Source organism: Thalassophryne amazonica, chromosome 8 (assembly GCF_902500255.1).
Source record: "Thalassophryne amazonica chromosome 8, fThaAma1.1, whole genome shotgun sequence".
NCBI lineage: Eukaryota > Metazoa > Chordata > Actinopteri > Batrachoidiformes > Batrachoididae > Thalassophryne > Thalassophryne amazonica.
This window is the reverse complement of record NC_047110.1, coordinates 13,424,985-13,441,686: the sequence shown is the minus strand read 5'-3', so window position 1 is coordinate 13,441,686 and position 16,702 is coordinate 13,424,985. Positions and strand designations below refer to the sequence as shown.

Here is a 16,702-nt window from a genome sequence, read left to right as displayed (position 1 = left end):
ACAGGCTGCGTTTCTGACTCATGGCTGTGCAGGTGCACAGAAACCTTCACAGAGCTGCAGCTTTTACCGTGACTGCATCAAAATGAAAAGTTTTCACTTAAAAATGAGTCATAACACGACATCACACTTATGTAAACTTTGGAAGTAATCTGTGCCTCTGTTCTTAACGTTAACAGCTACATTCCATTGAAGTGCATGCTGGGATGCTTCTAATAGTGACGTCACTTGTTAGAAACACCCGAGTACTCACGAGTACTTTGTTTTCGGCCGTCTCCGTAGCTGTTTGCTGCGAATGCCATATACTTTGATACCGGTCACGGAAGTGCACAAAGTAGTCCCGGTGGATCATCGGATGCTCGCTGCCTAAATCTAAATTGTTAATGATTTTGTTGGGACATGTCCTTTAAGGAGAGAGGAATCCTTTTCCAGACACCCCTGGTGAAAATCAGAATCCACTGGGAAAGCGGTCCACAGACATACGGCAGAGATGAACAGATGAGGACTACAGGTGGAGGTACCTGGGAGAGGCGCAGCCGAGACAGGGATGGAAGAGCGACTCCAGAGAACTTTGCCTTGGCAGTGGAGCCAAGACCCCGGGGACACTGTGGAGCCAAATTAAAGCTACAGAAATTTCAATGGAGATAAAGGGCATGCTAGGTATATGAGTGCATTAAATTGAACAGAATAAGACTCTGAAAATGAATAATTTCGATTAAGATTTATTGCACTCCTCAGAATTGCTCCCATATTAGATTGTCCTAATTGTTATGAATGATCGGCAGTTACATAAGTAAGTTCTATTAAGAGGTTGATGAGTAAGTGTTATTGGCTAAGTCCAAACCTTACTACAGAGGCGCCCTATTTGGGACAGTTCCCTCGACCCACAAGTGTATTGTGGGAGGTGTTCACCTGCTTTTGGAAGTCCAACAGTTCCGTAGGTAATGTTCTTTTGCTCAAGTTCTTAGAGCTGTTAGTTGTTGTTATGTCTGTCGTATGGTTTCAGGGGAAATACGGCTGTTCTGTTATTAAATTAAAGGGATGCAGTGAAAATACTCACATCAGTGATGTCTTTAAATGTTAATAGTAAGTAAGTCCCTTAGGCTGCTCCCTTGATTGTACTCGGGGTCGCCATAGCAAATCCCAGGTGGATCTGCATGTTGAATTGGCACAGGTTTTACGCCGGATGCCCTTCCTGACGCAACTCCACATTACATGGAGAAATGTGGCAGGGGTGGGATTTGAACCCGGAACCTTCTGTACTGAAACCAAGTGCATTAACTACTTGGCCACCACCCCCTATGTCTTTAAATGTTGATGGTCTAGGTAATCTGATTAAAAGAGCCAAAGTAATGACAAAATTTAAAAAAAAAGATGCACATTACATTTTTGCAAGAAACACATCTAACAACACAAGAACATGAGAAGCTAGAGATTTGCTTATAAACATACATATTATAGTTCATACAGTGGTAACCACAAACTCTTTTGTGCAATGCAATCTTGATACCAGACTCTGTTAAATTTGAAATTCTGAAAGAAATAAAAGACAAAGAGGGAAGATATATCATATTAAAGGGTAAAGTGGAAAGTAATCTCATGACGGGTTAATATTTATGCCCCATCTGAAAGTAATAAGCAGTTTTTTAAGTCCATATGTGATATTATTACAATGGAAACTGAGGGAATCTGTATATGTGGAGGGGATCTGAATGTGGTGCTAAATCACAATCTGGATACAACAAGCAAAAAGAAGACTAAATCATTTAACAAAACTACTCAATACATTCTGTGCAGAATTGGGACTGGTGGACATCTGGAGAAACCTCCACCTCTAGAGAAAGATTATACACATTATTCGGTGCCACATCCCGTCCACTCTAGGACAGACTATTTCTTCACACAGAAAGGAGATTACTATAGGGTAACAGATTCTAAAATTGGGGTAGCAGATGTTTTGAACCATAATGCAATATTTTACTATTCAAAGTGAAAGTTAAAAGAAGGACACAGTGTGGCGACTAAATGTGGGTATACTAAATGATAAAACAGTCGATGACATTAAATCCGAAATGGAGAGATTTCTAAAAGAAAATGCTAATGGTAGATCCATCAATACTATGGGACTCTCTCAAAGCTGTAATACAAGGCAGATTAATTGCGAGGATGACATACAGTAGTGTTCAGAACAATAGTAGTGCTATGTGACTAAAAAGATTAATCCAGGTTTTGAGTATATTTCTTATTGTTACATGGGAAACAAGGTACCAGTAGATTCAGTAGATTCTCACAAATCCAACAAGACCAAGCATTCATGATATGCACACTCTTAAGGCTATGAAATTGGACTATTAGTAAAAAAAAAGGGGGGTGTTCACAATAATAGTAGCATCTGCTGTTGATGCTACAAACTCAAAACTATTATGTTCAAACTGCTTTTTTAGCAATCCTGTGAATCACTAAACTAGTATTTAGTTGTATAACGACAGTTTTTCATGATTTCTTCCCATTTGCGAGGCATTAATTTTGTTGGTTTGGAACCGAGATTTTGCTCGTTTACTAGTGTGCTTGTGGTCATTGTCTTGTTGAAACACCCATTTCAAGGGCATGTCCTCTTCAGCATAAGGCAACATGACCTCTTCAAGTATTTTGACATATCCAAACTGATCCATGATACCTGGTATGCGATATATAGGCCTAACACCATAGTAGGAGAAACATGCCCATATCATGATGCTTGCACCAATCAATCAATCAATCAATTTTTTTTATATAGCGCCAAATCACAACAAACAGTTGCCCCAAGGCGCTTTATATTGTAAGGCAAGGCCATACAATGCTTCACTGTCTTCACTGTGAACTGTGGCTTGAATTCAGAGTTCGGGGGTCGTCTCACAAACTGTCTGCGGCCCTTGGACCCAAAAAGAACAATTTTACTCTCATCAAACCACAAATTATTCCTCTATTTCTCTTTAGGCCAGTTGACGTGTTCTTTGGCAAATTGTAACCTCTTCTGCACATGTTTTTTATTTAACAGAGGGACTTTGCGGGGGATTCTTGCAAATAAATTAGCTTCATACAGGCATGTTCTAACTGTCACAGCACTTACAGGTAACTCCAGACTGTCTTTGATCATCCTGGAGCTGATCAATGGGTGAGCCTTTGCCATTCTGGTTATTCTTCTATCCATTTTGATGGTTGGTTTCTGTTTTCTTCCACGCGACTCTGGTTTTTTTTGTCCATTTTAAAGCACTGGAGATCATTGTAGATGAACAGCCTATAAATTTTGCACCTGTGTATAAGTTTTCCCCTCTCCAATTAACTTTTTAATCAAACTACGCTGTTCTTCTGAACAATGTCTTGAACGTCCCATTTTCCTCAGGCTTTCAAAGAGAAAAGCATGTTCAACAGGTGCTGGCTTAATCCTTACATAGGGGACACCTGATTCACACCTGTTTGTTCCACAAAATTGATGAACTCACTGACTGAGTGCCACACTACTATTATTGTGAACACCCCCTTTTCTACTTTTTTTTTTTTTTTTTACTAATAGCCCAATTTCATAGCCTTAAGAGTGTGCATATCATGAATGCTTGGTCTTGTTGGATTTGTGAGAATCTACTGGTATCTTGTTTCCCATGTAACAATAAGAAATATACTCACAACCTGGATTAATCTTTTTAGTCACAGCACTACTATTATTCTGAACACTACTGTATATGAAGAAAATCAGAATGGAAACATATAACAAGTTGATCTCAGATTTGAAAGAATCAGAACAGATATATGAAAAAATAAGGATCAGAAAATGTATGAACAAATACAAGATTTGAAGATACACATGTATGAGATATTGGGTCAAGAGGTAGAGAAAAAGCAAGATTCACAAAACAGGTTTATTATGCCCAGAGATTACAAAAACAGCAGGCTGATAATACAATCCATAAAATAAAAGATCCCAATACAAGCAAATTGATGACTGAGCCAAAAGAAATAGAACATATCTTCAGGGAGTACTATGAAGAATTATATACACAAACATCGATGGTAGTTAGTAAATTAATGAGATTTTTTTTAAATACACTTGACCTACCTAGTATTGGAGAGAATCAAGTGACAGCAGAAATATCACTGGAGGAGGTACAGAAGGCAATAGGTAGGTGCAACATGACAAACAAAGCCCAGGTAGTGACAGCATTCCTGTAGAGTGGTAAAAAATATTTCAAAATCAACTGAATGCACTTCTCTATAGGACTTTTAATAGGATTATGAAAGAAAGTAAGACACCCCATTATGGAAAGAAGCAATTAAAACACTAATCCTTAAAGAAAGCAAAGATAAGTAAAATTGTAATAACTATTGACCCATATCAATTCTAAACATAGACTATAAAATATACGGTTCACTTATCTGTAAAAGCTTTGAAAAGTTTATTTATTTATATTAGGCCGACAAACACAAGACAACATTAGAAGAACCATACACGTCATACATAAAATTAAAAAAGAAAGTTAGAATGCAGCCATGATAAGCCTTGATGCCATAAACTGGGAATTTTGATAGAGTAAATTGGGAATTTTTATACCAAACACTAGGAAAATTTGGCTTCACTGAAGAATCAAGGCAATTTATCAACAACCTACAGCAAGGGTAAAGGTGAATGGATCACTGTCTGAGAGATTTGTACTAGGAAGGGGAACGAGACAGGGATGTTGTCTTCGCCCCACATTGTTCGCCATCTATATAGAACCATTTGCACAAGCGATCCATCAGGATATGGAATTAAAGGGTATAACTTTAATTCCTAACTTTAATAGGAAACAAAAAATTGGCCTTTGTGGATGACGTGGTGCTGTATTTAATGGATGTAGACGTTTCGTTATTAATTAATTATAGAAAATTCAATTACTATGCAGGATATAAATTAAATCTTGCAACAACCCAGATTCTCTCATTTAATCACACCCCCTCAGTAAAAATCAAACATAAATACGGTGTCAAATAAGACTCAAACAAATGAAATACTTAGGGGTATATATATAATCAAAAATACCTCAAATTTGTATGGGGTTAATTACAACTATATCAATCAAAATATAAGAAAGGACATAGAATGATGGTCTACTTACACAATGGATTTAAGTAGCAAGGTAAATACAGTGAAAATGAATAGTTTGCCAAGGTAACTGTATTTATCTCAATCTCTGCCAATAGAAATACCACCGAAACAGTTTATAGAATGGGATAAATTAATTTAAATTTAATTTCAATTTATTTTCATTTGTATAGCGCCAAATCACAACAGAGTTGCCTCAAGGTGCTTCACACAATTAAGGTCTAACCTTACTAACCCCCAGAGCAGCAGTGGTAAGGAAAAACTCCCTCTGAGGAAGAAACCTCAGGCAGACCAGACTCAAAGGGGTGACTCTCTGCTTGGGCCATGCTACAAACATAAATTACAGAACATTTCACAAAATGAATATACAGGAAATGCTGTTGGTGCACAGGACAGGAGGGTCTCCAGCACAAATACCACACCCATCTCTGGATGGAGCTGCACCTTAAACAGAGAGAGAAAAAAACAGAATCAGGCATCAGAAAGACAAGAAATACAATATAATTTGTCAGCATTAAACAACAAGAAAAACAGGACATACAAAGGTGATAGCCAGCCACTAGCCCTAAGCTTCACTAAAAGACCCAGAATTTAGGTAAAGCTGAGGCCACGGCACGCTCTGTTTACTAATAAAATGAATTAAAAGAGTAAAAGGCGTAGAACTATACTATGCCAGTATGCTAGCCTTATGAAAGGGAAAATAAGTGCGTCTTAAGTCTGGACTTGAAAGTCTCCACAGAATCTGACTGTTTTATTGATGCAGGGAGATCATTCCACAGAACAGGGGCACGATAAGAGAAAGCTCTGTGACACACAGACTTCTTAGTCACCCTAGGGACACAAAGTAGTCCTGCACCCTGAGAATGCAAAGCCTGGGCCAGTACGTAAGGTTTAATTAGGTCAGCTAGGTAGGGAGGTGCCAGTCCGTGAACAATTTTATAGACTTGTAGCAGAACCTTATAATCTGATCTCACTGGGACAGGAAGTCAGTGAAGGGATGCCAAAATGGGTGTAATGTGGTTGAACTTTCTGCTTCGTGTCAAAAGTCTGGCTGCAGCATTTTGAATCAATTGGAGACCCCTAATGCTAGACTGCGGTAAACCAGAAAATAGTAGTTGCAGTAGTCCAGTCTAGAAGAGATAAATGCATGGATCAGGGTCTCAGCATCAGCCGTAGACAGGATGGGACGAATCTTCGCTATATTATGCAGGTGGAAGAAAGCAGTCCTAGTAATATTTCTAATGTGGAGGCCAAAGGACAACAAAGGATCAAAAATTACCCCAAGGTTCCTCACTTTGTCAGTGTAATGTATGACAGAGCCGAGGCTGAGCGTTAACTGGTCAAATTGATGCCGATGTCTCACTGGACCAAGAACCATCATTTCAGTCTTATCGGAGCTTAAAAGTAGGAAGTTTCTAGACATCCAGCTTCCCACTGATGCAGGGCAATCTTCTAAGGATTTTATGTGAACGAGATTACCAGCAGTTATCGGCATGTATAACTGAGTATCATCTGCATAGCAGTGAAAGGTAATCCCAAAGCACCGCAATATGTGCCCAAAGGGTGCTATATACAGGGAGAAAAGCGGGGGGCCTAAGACATACCCCTGTGGAAACCAAAATTTCATGTCACTAAGGTTAGAGGTAGTGTTACTGTACAAAACATAGTGAGAACAACTGGTCAAGTATGACGTCAACCATGCAAAGGCACTCCCAGTAATCCCAAAATGATTTTCCAGCCTATCATGTAGAATATGATGATCCACGGTATCAAATGCAGCACTGAGATCTTCAATTCAATCAATCAATCAGTTTTATTTATATAACGCCAAATTACAACAAACAGTTGCCCCAAGGCGCTTTATATTGTAAGGCAAGGCCATACAATAATTACGTAAAAACCCCAACGGTTAAAACGACCCCCTGTGAGCAAGCACTTGGCGACAGTGGGAAGGAAAAAACTCCCTTTTAACAGGAAGAAACCTCCAGCAGAACCAGGCTCAGGGAGGGGCAATCTTCTGCTGGGACTGGTTGGGGCTGAGGGAGAGAACCAGGAAAAAGACATGCTGTGGAGGGGAGCAGAGATCAATCACTAATGATTAAATGCAGAGTGGTACATACAGAGCAAAAAGAGAAAGAAACACTCAGTGCATCATGGGAACCCCCCAGCAGTCTAAGTCTATAGCAGCATAACTAAGGGATGGTTAAGGCTCACCTGATCCAGCCCTAACTATAAGCTTTAGCAAAAAGGAATGTTTTAAGCCTAATCTTAAAAGTAGAGAGGGTGTCTGTCTCCCTGATCTGAATTGGGAGCTGGTTCCACAGGAGAGGAGCCTGAAAGCTGAAGGCTCTGCCTCCCATTCTACTCTTACAAACCCTAGGAACTACAAGTAAGCCTGCAGTCTGAGAGCGAAGCGCTCTATTGGGGTGATATGGTACTATGAGGTCCCTAAGATAAGATGGGACCTGATTATTCAAAACCTTATAAGTAAGAAGAAGAATTTTAAATTCTATTCTAGAATTAACAGGAAGCCAATGAAGAGAGGCCAATATGGGTGAGATATGCTCTCTCCTTCTAGTCCCCGTCAGTACTCTAGCTGCAGCATTTTGAATTAACTGAAGGCTTTTCAGGGAACTTTTAAGACAACCTGATAATAATGAATTACAATAGTCCAGCCTAGAGGAAATAAATGCATGAATTAGTTTTTCAGCATCACTTTGAGACAAGACCTTTCTAATTTTAGAGATATTGTGCAAATGCAAAAAAGCAGTCCTAAATATTTGCTTAATTTTCGCATTGAAGGACATATTCTGATCACAAATGACTCCAAGATTTCTCACAGTATTACTAGAGGCCAGGGTAAGGCCATCCAGAGTAAGGATCTGGTTAGACACCATGTTTCTAAGATTTGTGGGGCCAAGTACAATAACTTCAGTTTTATCTGAGTTTAAAAGCAGGAAATTAGAGGTCATCCATGTCTTTATGTCTGTAAGACAATCCTGCAGTTTAGCTAATTGGTGTGTGTCCTCTGGCTTCATGGATAGATAAAGCTGGGTATCATCTGCATAACAATGAAAATTTAAGCAATGCTGTCTAATAATACTGCCTAAGGGAAACATGTATAAAGTGAATAAAATTGGTCCTAGCACAGAACCTTGTGGAACTCCATAATTAACCTTAGTCTGTGAAGAAGATTCCCCATTTACATGAACAAATTTTAATCTATTAGATAAATATGATCCAAACCAGTGCAGCACAGTGCCTTTAATACCTATGGCATGCTCTAATCTCTGTAATAAAATTTTTATGGTCAACAGTATCAAAAGCAGCACTGAAGTCTAACAGAACAAGCACAGATGAGTCCACTGTCTGAGGCCATAAGAAGATCATTTGTAACCTTCACTAATGCTGTTTCTGTACTATGATGGATTCTAAAACCTGACTGAAACTCTTCAAATAGACCATTCCTCTGCAGATGATCAGTTAGCTGTTTTACAACTACCCTTTCAAGAATTTTTGAGAGAAAAGGAAGGTTGGAGATTGGCCTATAATTAGCTAAGATAGCTGGGTCAAGTGATGGCTTTTTAAGTAATGGTTTAATTACTGCCACCTTAAAAGCCTGTGGTACATAGCCAACTAATAAAGATAGATTGATCATATTTAAGATCGAAGAATTAATTAATGGTAGGGCTTCCTTGAGCAGCCTGGTAGGAATGGGGTCTAATAGACATGTTGATGGTTTGGAGGAAGTAACTAATGAAAATAACTCAGACAGAACAATCTGAGAGAAAGAGTCTAACCAAATACCGGCATCACTGAAAGCAGCCAAAGATAACGATATGTCTTTGGGATGGTTATGAGTAATTTTTTCTCTAATAGTTAGAATTTTATTAGCAAAGAAAGTCATGAAGTCATTATTAGTTAAAGTTAAAGGAATACTCGGCTCAATAGAGCTCTGACTCTTTGTCAGCCTGGCTACAGTGCTGAAAAGAAACCTGGGGTTGTTCTTATTTTCTTCAATTAGTGATGAGTAGTAAGATGTCCTAGCTTTACGGAGGACTTTTTTATAGAGCAACAGACTCTTTTTCCAGGCTAAGTGAAGATCTTCTAAATTAGTGAGACACCATTTCCTCTCAAACTTACAGGTTATCTGCTTTAAGCTGCGAGTTTGTGAGTTATACCACGGAGTCAGGCACTTCTGATTTAAGGCTGTCTTTTTCAGAGGAGCTACAGCATCCAAAATTGTCCTCAATGAGGATATAAAACTATTGACGAGATAATCTATCTCACTCACAGAGGTTAGGTAGCTACTCTGCACTGTGTTGGTATATGGCATTAGAGAACATAAAGAAGGAATCATATCCTTAAACCTAGTTACAGCGCTTTCTGAAAGACTTCTAGTGTAATGAAACTTATTCCCCACTGCTGGGTAGTCCATCAGAGTAACTGTAAATGTTATTAAGAAATGATCAGACAGAAGGGAGTTTTCAGGGAATCATCCGAGGCCGCCTACGGCTACATTCCTGGATGTTGGCGGCTACATCCGTGGCTAGCAGCGGCTACGACCAAGGCTGGGGGTGGCTGTGAACGAGGTTAGCAACGGGGAGGGTTGGTGCGCGGCGACCGGACCTGTGGTGGTAGAGGTTACGGGTGAGAATTGTTTTTTGCAATTAACAGTGGCCATACTAAGCCACGATAGTTAACATGGCACCACCCAAGAAAACGGAGAAACTTGACGAAAATATAGAGGAGATAAAGACCTCAATAAACCAGATATTAAAAGACATGTCTAATTTAGACAAGCTGACGGTGGAGATTAAAGAACTCCAAAAACTGATTAAAGAGAAGGACAAGATCATTAAGAAACTTGAACAACGTGTACGAGGTCTATTAGCAAAGTATCCGACCTTATTATTTTTTTAAAAAACCATATGGATTTGAATCACGTGTGATTGCGTCAGACAAGCTTGAACCCTCATGCGCATGCGTGAGTTTTTCATGCCTGTCGGTTGCGTCATTCGCCTGGGGCAGGCTTTGAGTGAGGTGTGGTCCACCCTTCTCGTCTATTTTTTATTGCGAATAAATGTCAATGATTTGGAGCTTTGCTGCATCAATTTTTTTCCAGAAACTGTGAGAGACCTCCAGGTGGACACTGTTCGAAAAATTAATATGGCTTTCAGGGAAGATTTTATGGGGAATAAACAGATTACGGAGTGTTACTGCCGCTTTAAGGACTGCCCACAACTCCTGAGAGAGCGGCGCGCTCCCAGCCCCCATTGACAGGCTGACACCCCGCTGGAACAACCAGAGCATTTCCAACGTGAAAGCTTTGTTGATCCGGGACCTCATCTGACTTTCACAAAAAGGTAGAAGATGTGGACATCAGCACTTTTTCGGCACATTCCACCGTTACAGGAGTTTTTTTCATGGAAAAGAAGCGGAGGGACGTGCCACCGTGCCGCTCATGGCACGGCACAAAACCACCTCAGTGTTGGTCTCTCAGGACAGCTTTGAGATGGATTTCAGACAGATTCCGGTTGCTTTCCAGTCGTGTGAATATCCAATTGTGATTGTGCATGAGCTGGACAAGCCCAAACATGTCCTGTGAGGCTTCATCGTTTCTTTGCGCCATGCAGCTTCTCTTTCCATGACAAAAACTCCTGTAACAGTGAATGTGCCGTTCATTTTTAAACTGGATGCTGTCTTGATCTGGTATGTCATCTGACTAGCACAGGAATTGTGAAAAGACGTGGACATCAGCACTTTTTCGGTACATTAAGACAGACGTGCGGAGGAGTTCCTCTGGTCTGGAATTGTAGGGTGTGGATTAGAGTAAAAGAAGGAACAAACGGTATACAAATCAAAAACATGGAGGACCTTACAAAATACAGACCTGAATAGACAATCAAATATGACGTCTGTTGGTTGTTGTTGATCAAACATGGAAACAGATGATAAAATATATGACATAGACACTAATATTGATGAAAGTATATTTGACTTAAAAACAATTGGTTGTGAGTATTATATGGTAGAACAGCTAAATAGTGAAAAAATTGCAGAAGATACCCTGTCACTCATACATATAAACAGTCTAAGCTTGTATTGTAAAATCAATCAATCAATCAATCAATTTTTTTTATATAGCGCCAAATCACAACAAACAGTTGCCCCAAGGTGCTTTATATTGTAAGGCAAGGCCATACAATAATTATGTAAAACCCCAACGGTCAAAACGACCCCCTGTGAGCAAGCACTTGGCTACAGTGGGAAGGAAAAAACAGGAAGAAACCTCCAGCAGAACCAGGCTCAGGGAGGGGCAGTCTTCTGCTGGGACTGGTTGGGGCTGAGGGAGAGAACCAGGAAAAAGACATGCTGTGGAGGGGAGCAGAGATCGATCACTAATGATTAAATGCAGAGTGGTGCATACAGAGCAAAAAGAGAAAGAAACAGTGCATCATGGGAACCCCCCAGCAGTCTACGTCTATAGCAGCATAACTAAGGGATGGTTTAGGGTCACCTGATCCAGCCCTAACTATAAGCTTTAGCAAAAAGGAAAGTTTTAAGCCTAATCTTAAAAGTAGAGAGGGTGTCTGCCTCCCTGATCTGAATTGGGAGCTGGTTCCACAGGAGAGGAGCCTGAAAGCCGAAGGCTCTGCCTCCCATTCTACTCCTACAAACCCTAGGAACTACAAGTAAGCCTGCAGTCTGAGAGCGAAGCGCTCTATTGGGTGATATGGTACTACGAGGTCCCTAAGATAAGATGGGACCTGATTATTCAAAACCTTATAAGTAAGAAGAAGAATTTTAAATTCTATTCTAGAATTAACAGGAAGCCAATGAAGAGATGCCAATATGGGTGAGATATGCTCTCTCCTTCTAGTCCCTGTCAGTACTCTAGCTGCAGCATTTTGAATTAACTGAAGGCTTTTTAGGGAACTTTTAGGACAACCTGATAATAATGAATTACAATAGTCCAGCCTAGAGGAAATAAATGCATGAATTAGTTTTTCAGCATCACTCTGAGACAAGACCTTTCTGATTTTAGAGATATTGCGTAAATGCAAAAAAGCAGTCCTACATATTTGTTTAATATGCGCTTTGAATTACATATCCTGATAAAAAAATGACTCCAAGATTTCTCACAGTATTACTAGAGGTCAGGGTAATGCCATCCAGAGTAAGGATCTGGTTAGACACCATGTTTCTAAGATTTGTGGGGCCAAGTACAATAACTTCAGTTTTATCTGAGTTTAAAAGCAGGAAATTAGAGGTCATCCATGTCTTTATGTCTGTAAGACAATCCTGCAGTTTAGCTAATTGGTGTGTGTCCTCTGGCTTCATGGATAGATAAAGCTGGGTATCATCTGCGTAACAATGAAAATTTAAGCAATACCGTCTAATAATACTGCCTAAGGGAAGCATGTATAAAGTGAATAAAATTGGTCCTAGCACAGAACCTTGTGGAACTCCATAATTAACTTTAGTCTGTGAAGAAGATTCCCCATTTACATGAACAAATTGTAATCTATTAGACAAATATGATTCAAACCACCGCAGCGCAGTGCCTTTAATACCTATGGCATGCTCTAATCTCTGTAATAAAATTTTATGGTCAACAGTATCAAAAGCAGCACTGAGGTCTAACAGAACAAGCACAGAGATGAGTCCACTGTCCGAGGCCATAAGAAGATCATTTGTAACCTTCACTAATGCTGTTTCTGTACTATGATGAATTCTAAAACCTGACTGAAACTCTTCAAATAGACCATTCCTCTGCAGATGATCAGTTAGCTGTTTTACAACTACCCTTTCAAGAATTTTTGAGAGAAAAGGAAGGTTGGAGATTGGCCTATAATTAGCTAAGATAGCTGGGTCAAGTGATGGCTTTTTAAGTAATGGTTTAATTACTGCCACCTTAAAAGCCTGTGGTACATAGCCAACTAACAAAGATAGATTGATCATATTTAAGATCGAAGCATTAAATAATGGTAGGGCTTCCTTGAGCAGCCTGGTAGGAATGGGGTCTAATAAACATGTTGATGGTTTGGATGAAGTAACTAATGAAAATAACTCAGACAGAACAATCGGAGAGAAAGAGTCTAACCAAATACCGGCATCACTGAAGCAGCCAAAGATAACGATACGTCCTTGGGATGGTTATGAGTAATTTTTTCTCTAATAGTTAAATTTTGTTAGCAAAGAAAGTCATGAAGTCATTACTAGTTAAAGTTAATGGAATACTCAGCTCAATAGAGCTCTGACTCTTTGTCAGCCTGGCTACAGTGCTGAAAAGAAACCTGGGGTTGTTCTTATTTTCTTCAATTAGTGATGAGTAGAAAGATGTCCTAGCTTTACGGAGGGCTTTTTTATAGAGCAACAGACTCTTTTTCCAGGCTAAGTGAAGATCTTCTAAATTAGTGAGACGCCATTTCCTCTCCAACTTACGGGTTATCTGCTTTAAGCTACGAGTTTGTGAGTTATACCACGGAGTCAAACACTTCTGATTTAAAGCTCTCTTTTTCAGAGGAGCTACAGCATTCAAAGTTGTCTTCAATGAGGATGTAAAACTATTGACGAGATACTCTATCTCCCTTACAGAGTTTAGGTAGCTACTCTGCACGGTGTTGGTATATGGCATTAGAGAACATAAAGAAGGAATCATATCCTTAAACCTAGTTACAGCGCTTTCTGAAAGACTTCTAGTGTAATGAAACTTATTCCCCACTGCTGGGTAGTCCATCAGAGTAAATGTAAATGTTATTAAGAAATGATCAGACAGAAGGGAGTTTTCAGGGAATACTGTTAAGTCTTCTATTTCCATACCATAAGTCAGAACAAGATCTAAGATATGATTAAAGTGGTGGGTGGACTCATTTACTTTTTGAGCAAAGCCAATAGAGTCTAATAATAGATTAAATGCAGTGTTGAGGCTGTCATTCTCAGCATCTGTGTGGATGTTAAAATCGCCCACTATAATTATCTTATCTGAGCTAAGCACTAAGTCAGACAAAAGGTCTGAAAATTCACAGAGAAACTCACAGTAACGACCAGGTGGACGATAGATAATAACAAATAAAACTGGTTTTTGGGACTTCCAATTTGGATGGACAAGACTAAGAGACAAGCTTTCAAATGAATTAAAGCTCTGTCTGGGTTTGTGATTAATTAATAAGCTGGAATGGAAGATTGCTGCTAATCCTCCGCCCTGGCCCGTGCTACGAGCATTCTGACAGTTAGTGTGACTCGGGGGTGTTGACTCATTTAAACTAACATATTCATCCTGCTGTAACCAGGTTTCTGTTAGGCAGAATAAATCAATATGTTGATCAATTATTATATCATTTACCAACAGGGACTTAGAAGAGAGAGACCTAATGTTTAATAGACCACATTTAACTGTTTTAGTCTGTGGTGCAGTTGAAGGTGCTATATTATTTTTTCTTTTTGAATTTTTATGCTTAAATAGATTTTTGCTGGTTATTGGTGGTCTGGGAGCAGGCACCGTCTCTACGGGGATGGGGTAATGAGGGGATGGCAGGGGGAGAGAAGCTGCAGAGAGGTGTGTAAGACTACAACTCTGCTTCCTGGTCCCAACCCTGGATAGTCACAGTTTGGAGGATTTAAGAAAATTGGCCAGATTTCTAGAAATGAGAGCTGCTCCATCCAAAGTGGGATGGATGCCGTCTCTCCTAACAAGACCAGGTTTTCCCCAGAAGCTTTGCCAATTATCTATGAAGCCCACCTCATTTTTTGGACACCACTCAGACAGTCAGCAATTCAAGGAGAACATGCGGCTAAACATGTCACTCCCGGTCCGATTGAGGAGGGGCCCAGAGAAAACTACAGAGTCCGACATTGTTTTTGCAAAGTTACACACCAATTTAATGTTAATTTTAGTGACCTCCGATTGGCGTAACCGGGTGTCATTACTGCCGACGTGAATTACAATCTTACCAAATTTACGCTTAGCCTTAGCCAGCAGTTTCAAATTTCCTTCAATGTCGCCTGCTCTGGCCCCCGGAAGACAATTGACTATGGTTGCTGGTGTCACTAACTTCACAACAGACTCTTTTTCCAGGCTAAGTGAAGATCTTCTAAATTAGTGAGACACCATTTCCTCTCCAACTTACGGGTTATCTGCTTTAAGCTGCGAGTTTGTGAGTTATACCACAGAGTCAGGCACTTCTGATTTAAGGCTCTCTTTTTCAGAGGAGCTACAGCATCCAAAGTTGTCTTAGGTATTAAAGGCACTGCGCTGCGGTGGTTTGAATCATATTTATCTAATAGATTACAATTTGTTCATGTAAATGGGGAATCTTCTTCACAGACTAAGGTTAATTATGGAGTTCCACAAGGTTCTGTGCTAGGACTAATTTTATTTTAACCCCAAAATCTTTCTTGGGGTCATTATGCATAATGCTGACTTTCTTCTGCTGTGTCCTCTGCAGGTCCTGGAGCGTCTGTTTCAGAAAGGGTTTACCATGAAGGCGTCCTGTGGCGGTGGAGTTGATTCGTCTCAGTTCAGCGAATACGTCCTGTGCCGCAACCTGAGGCACAGCCAGACCATCATCACCAGCACCCCTGTCCGGATCAAACAGGAGCCTCTGGACTGAAGGCACCGGCACAGGAGCTGCTCATCGTAAGCTTATGAAATCATTGTACTTGTGTATGGATCCTTCAATCCAAGCAGGAAAACAGGAGCTGAGACTTGAGAAGAATTTATGGGAACTTTTAGAGACCTTTAAAATCTTCTGAAATTCAGAAGACAAGCAGGAAGCTTTGAGATTCTCAGGCTGTTTCTGATGACGACACATGTTGGTAACATCTGTAAGTCAACAGACCTCAAGACCATGCAAGATTTTAATAAAGAAAAAAGAAAAAAAACCTACATTATTTGCGTGTAGATATTTGCAATAAAGCTTTTGTTTGGTATCAGTGAAAATATGAACAAATGGAAAGTTCATTTTTACGTGTGCACGGTGCCACATGGTGTGAATTTTTTTAATACTTCAATTTTGAAATCTAGTTTGTTAGCAGACCTTTTTTCATTTGTACATAAGTACTGATAAAAATATTTTTAAAAATTGTCGCCACTGTCTTCGTGTTTGCCGTCAGTGATCAAAATCTAGACGTCTGATCCAATTACACACACACACACAAACACACACACACATAAAAACTAGATACCACTCAGAGCGCATACCTCCATGAAGGCCACATACTACTTAGAAACGTTTGGATCTTGGATCCAAAATGTTCCAGATCAATCTCAAAATAAAAGCTCCCATTTTAAAGGACATTATTCATCTGCTCATCAAATTTACTTGAAATCTGTTGATTACTTTTTGAGTTATTCTGCTAACAGACAAATAAATGCCGGTAAAAACATTACCTTCTTGACAAAAAAAAGCGTCATCAGGAGATGGCATATCCCCAGTCCCCAAAAATCTGTAGTAAAAAGTGTCGGGGATCACTTGAGGACCACTTATTCTAAATATGAATGAAACCTGTGAACTGGTCCTTGAGATGCCACACAAAAAAGGGTGGCAATGACAATATCTTGAATATCTCGCTGTGACCTTGAAA

General features: G+C 39.7%; 1 protein-coding gene across 1 annotated transcript in view; it reads left to right on the top strand.

The window, feature by feature from the left end:
* LOC117515269 (BTB/POZ domain-containing protein kctd15-like) overlaps window positions 1-15,848 on the top strand; it is a 139,414-nt gene extending 123,566 nt beyond the window's left edge. Inside the window, exon 5 of the mRNA XM_034175754.1 lies at window positions 15,565-15,848. Coding sequence (XP_034031645.1) covers window positions 15,565-15,729 — 165 coding nt within the window. The 3' untranslated portion in view covers window positions 15,730-15,848. The remainder of the gene's footprint in view (window positions 1-15,564) is intronic.
* The last annotated feature ends 854 nt before the right edge of the window (window positions 15,849-16,702 follow it).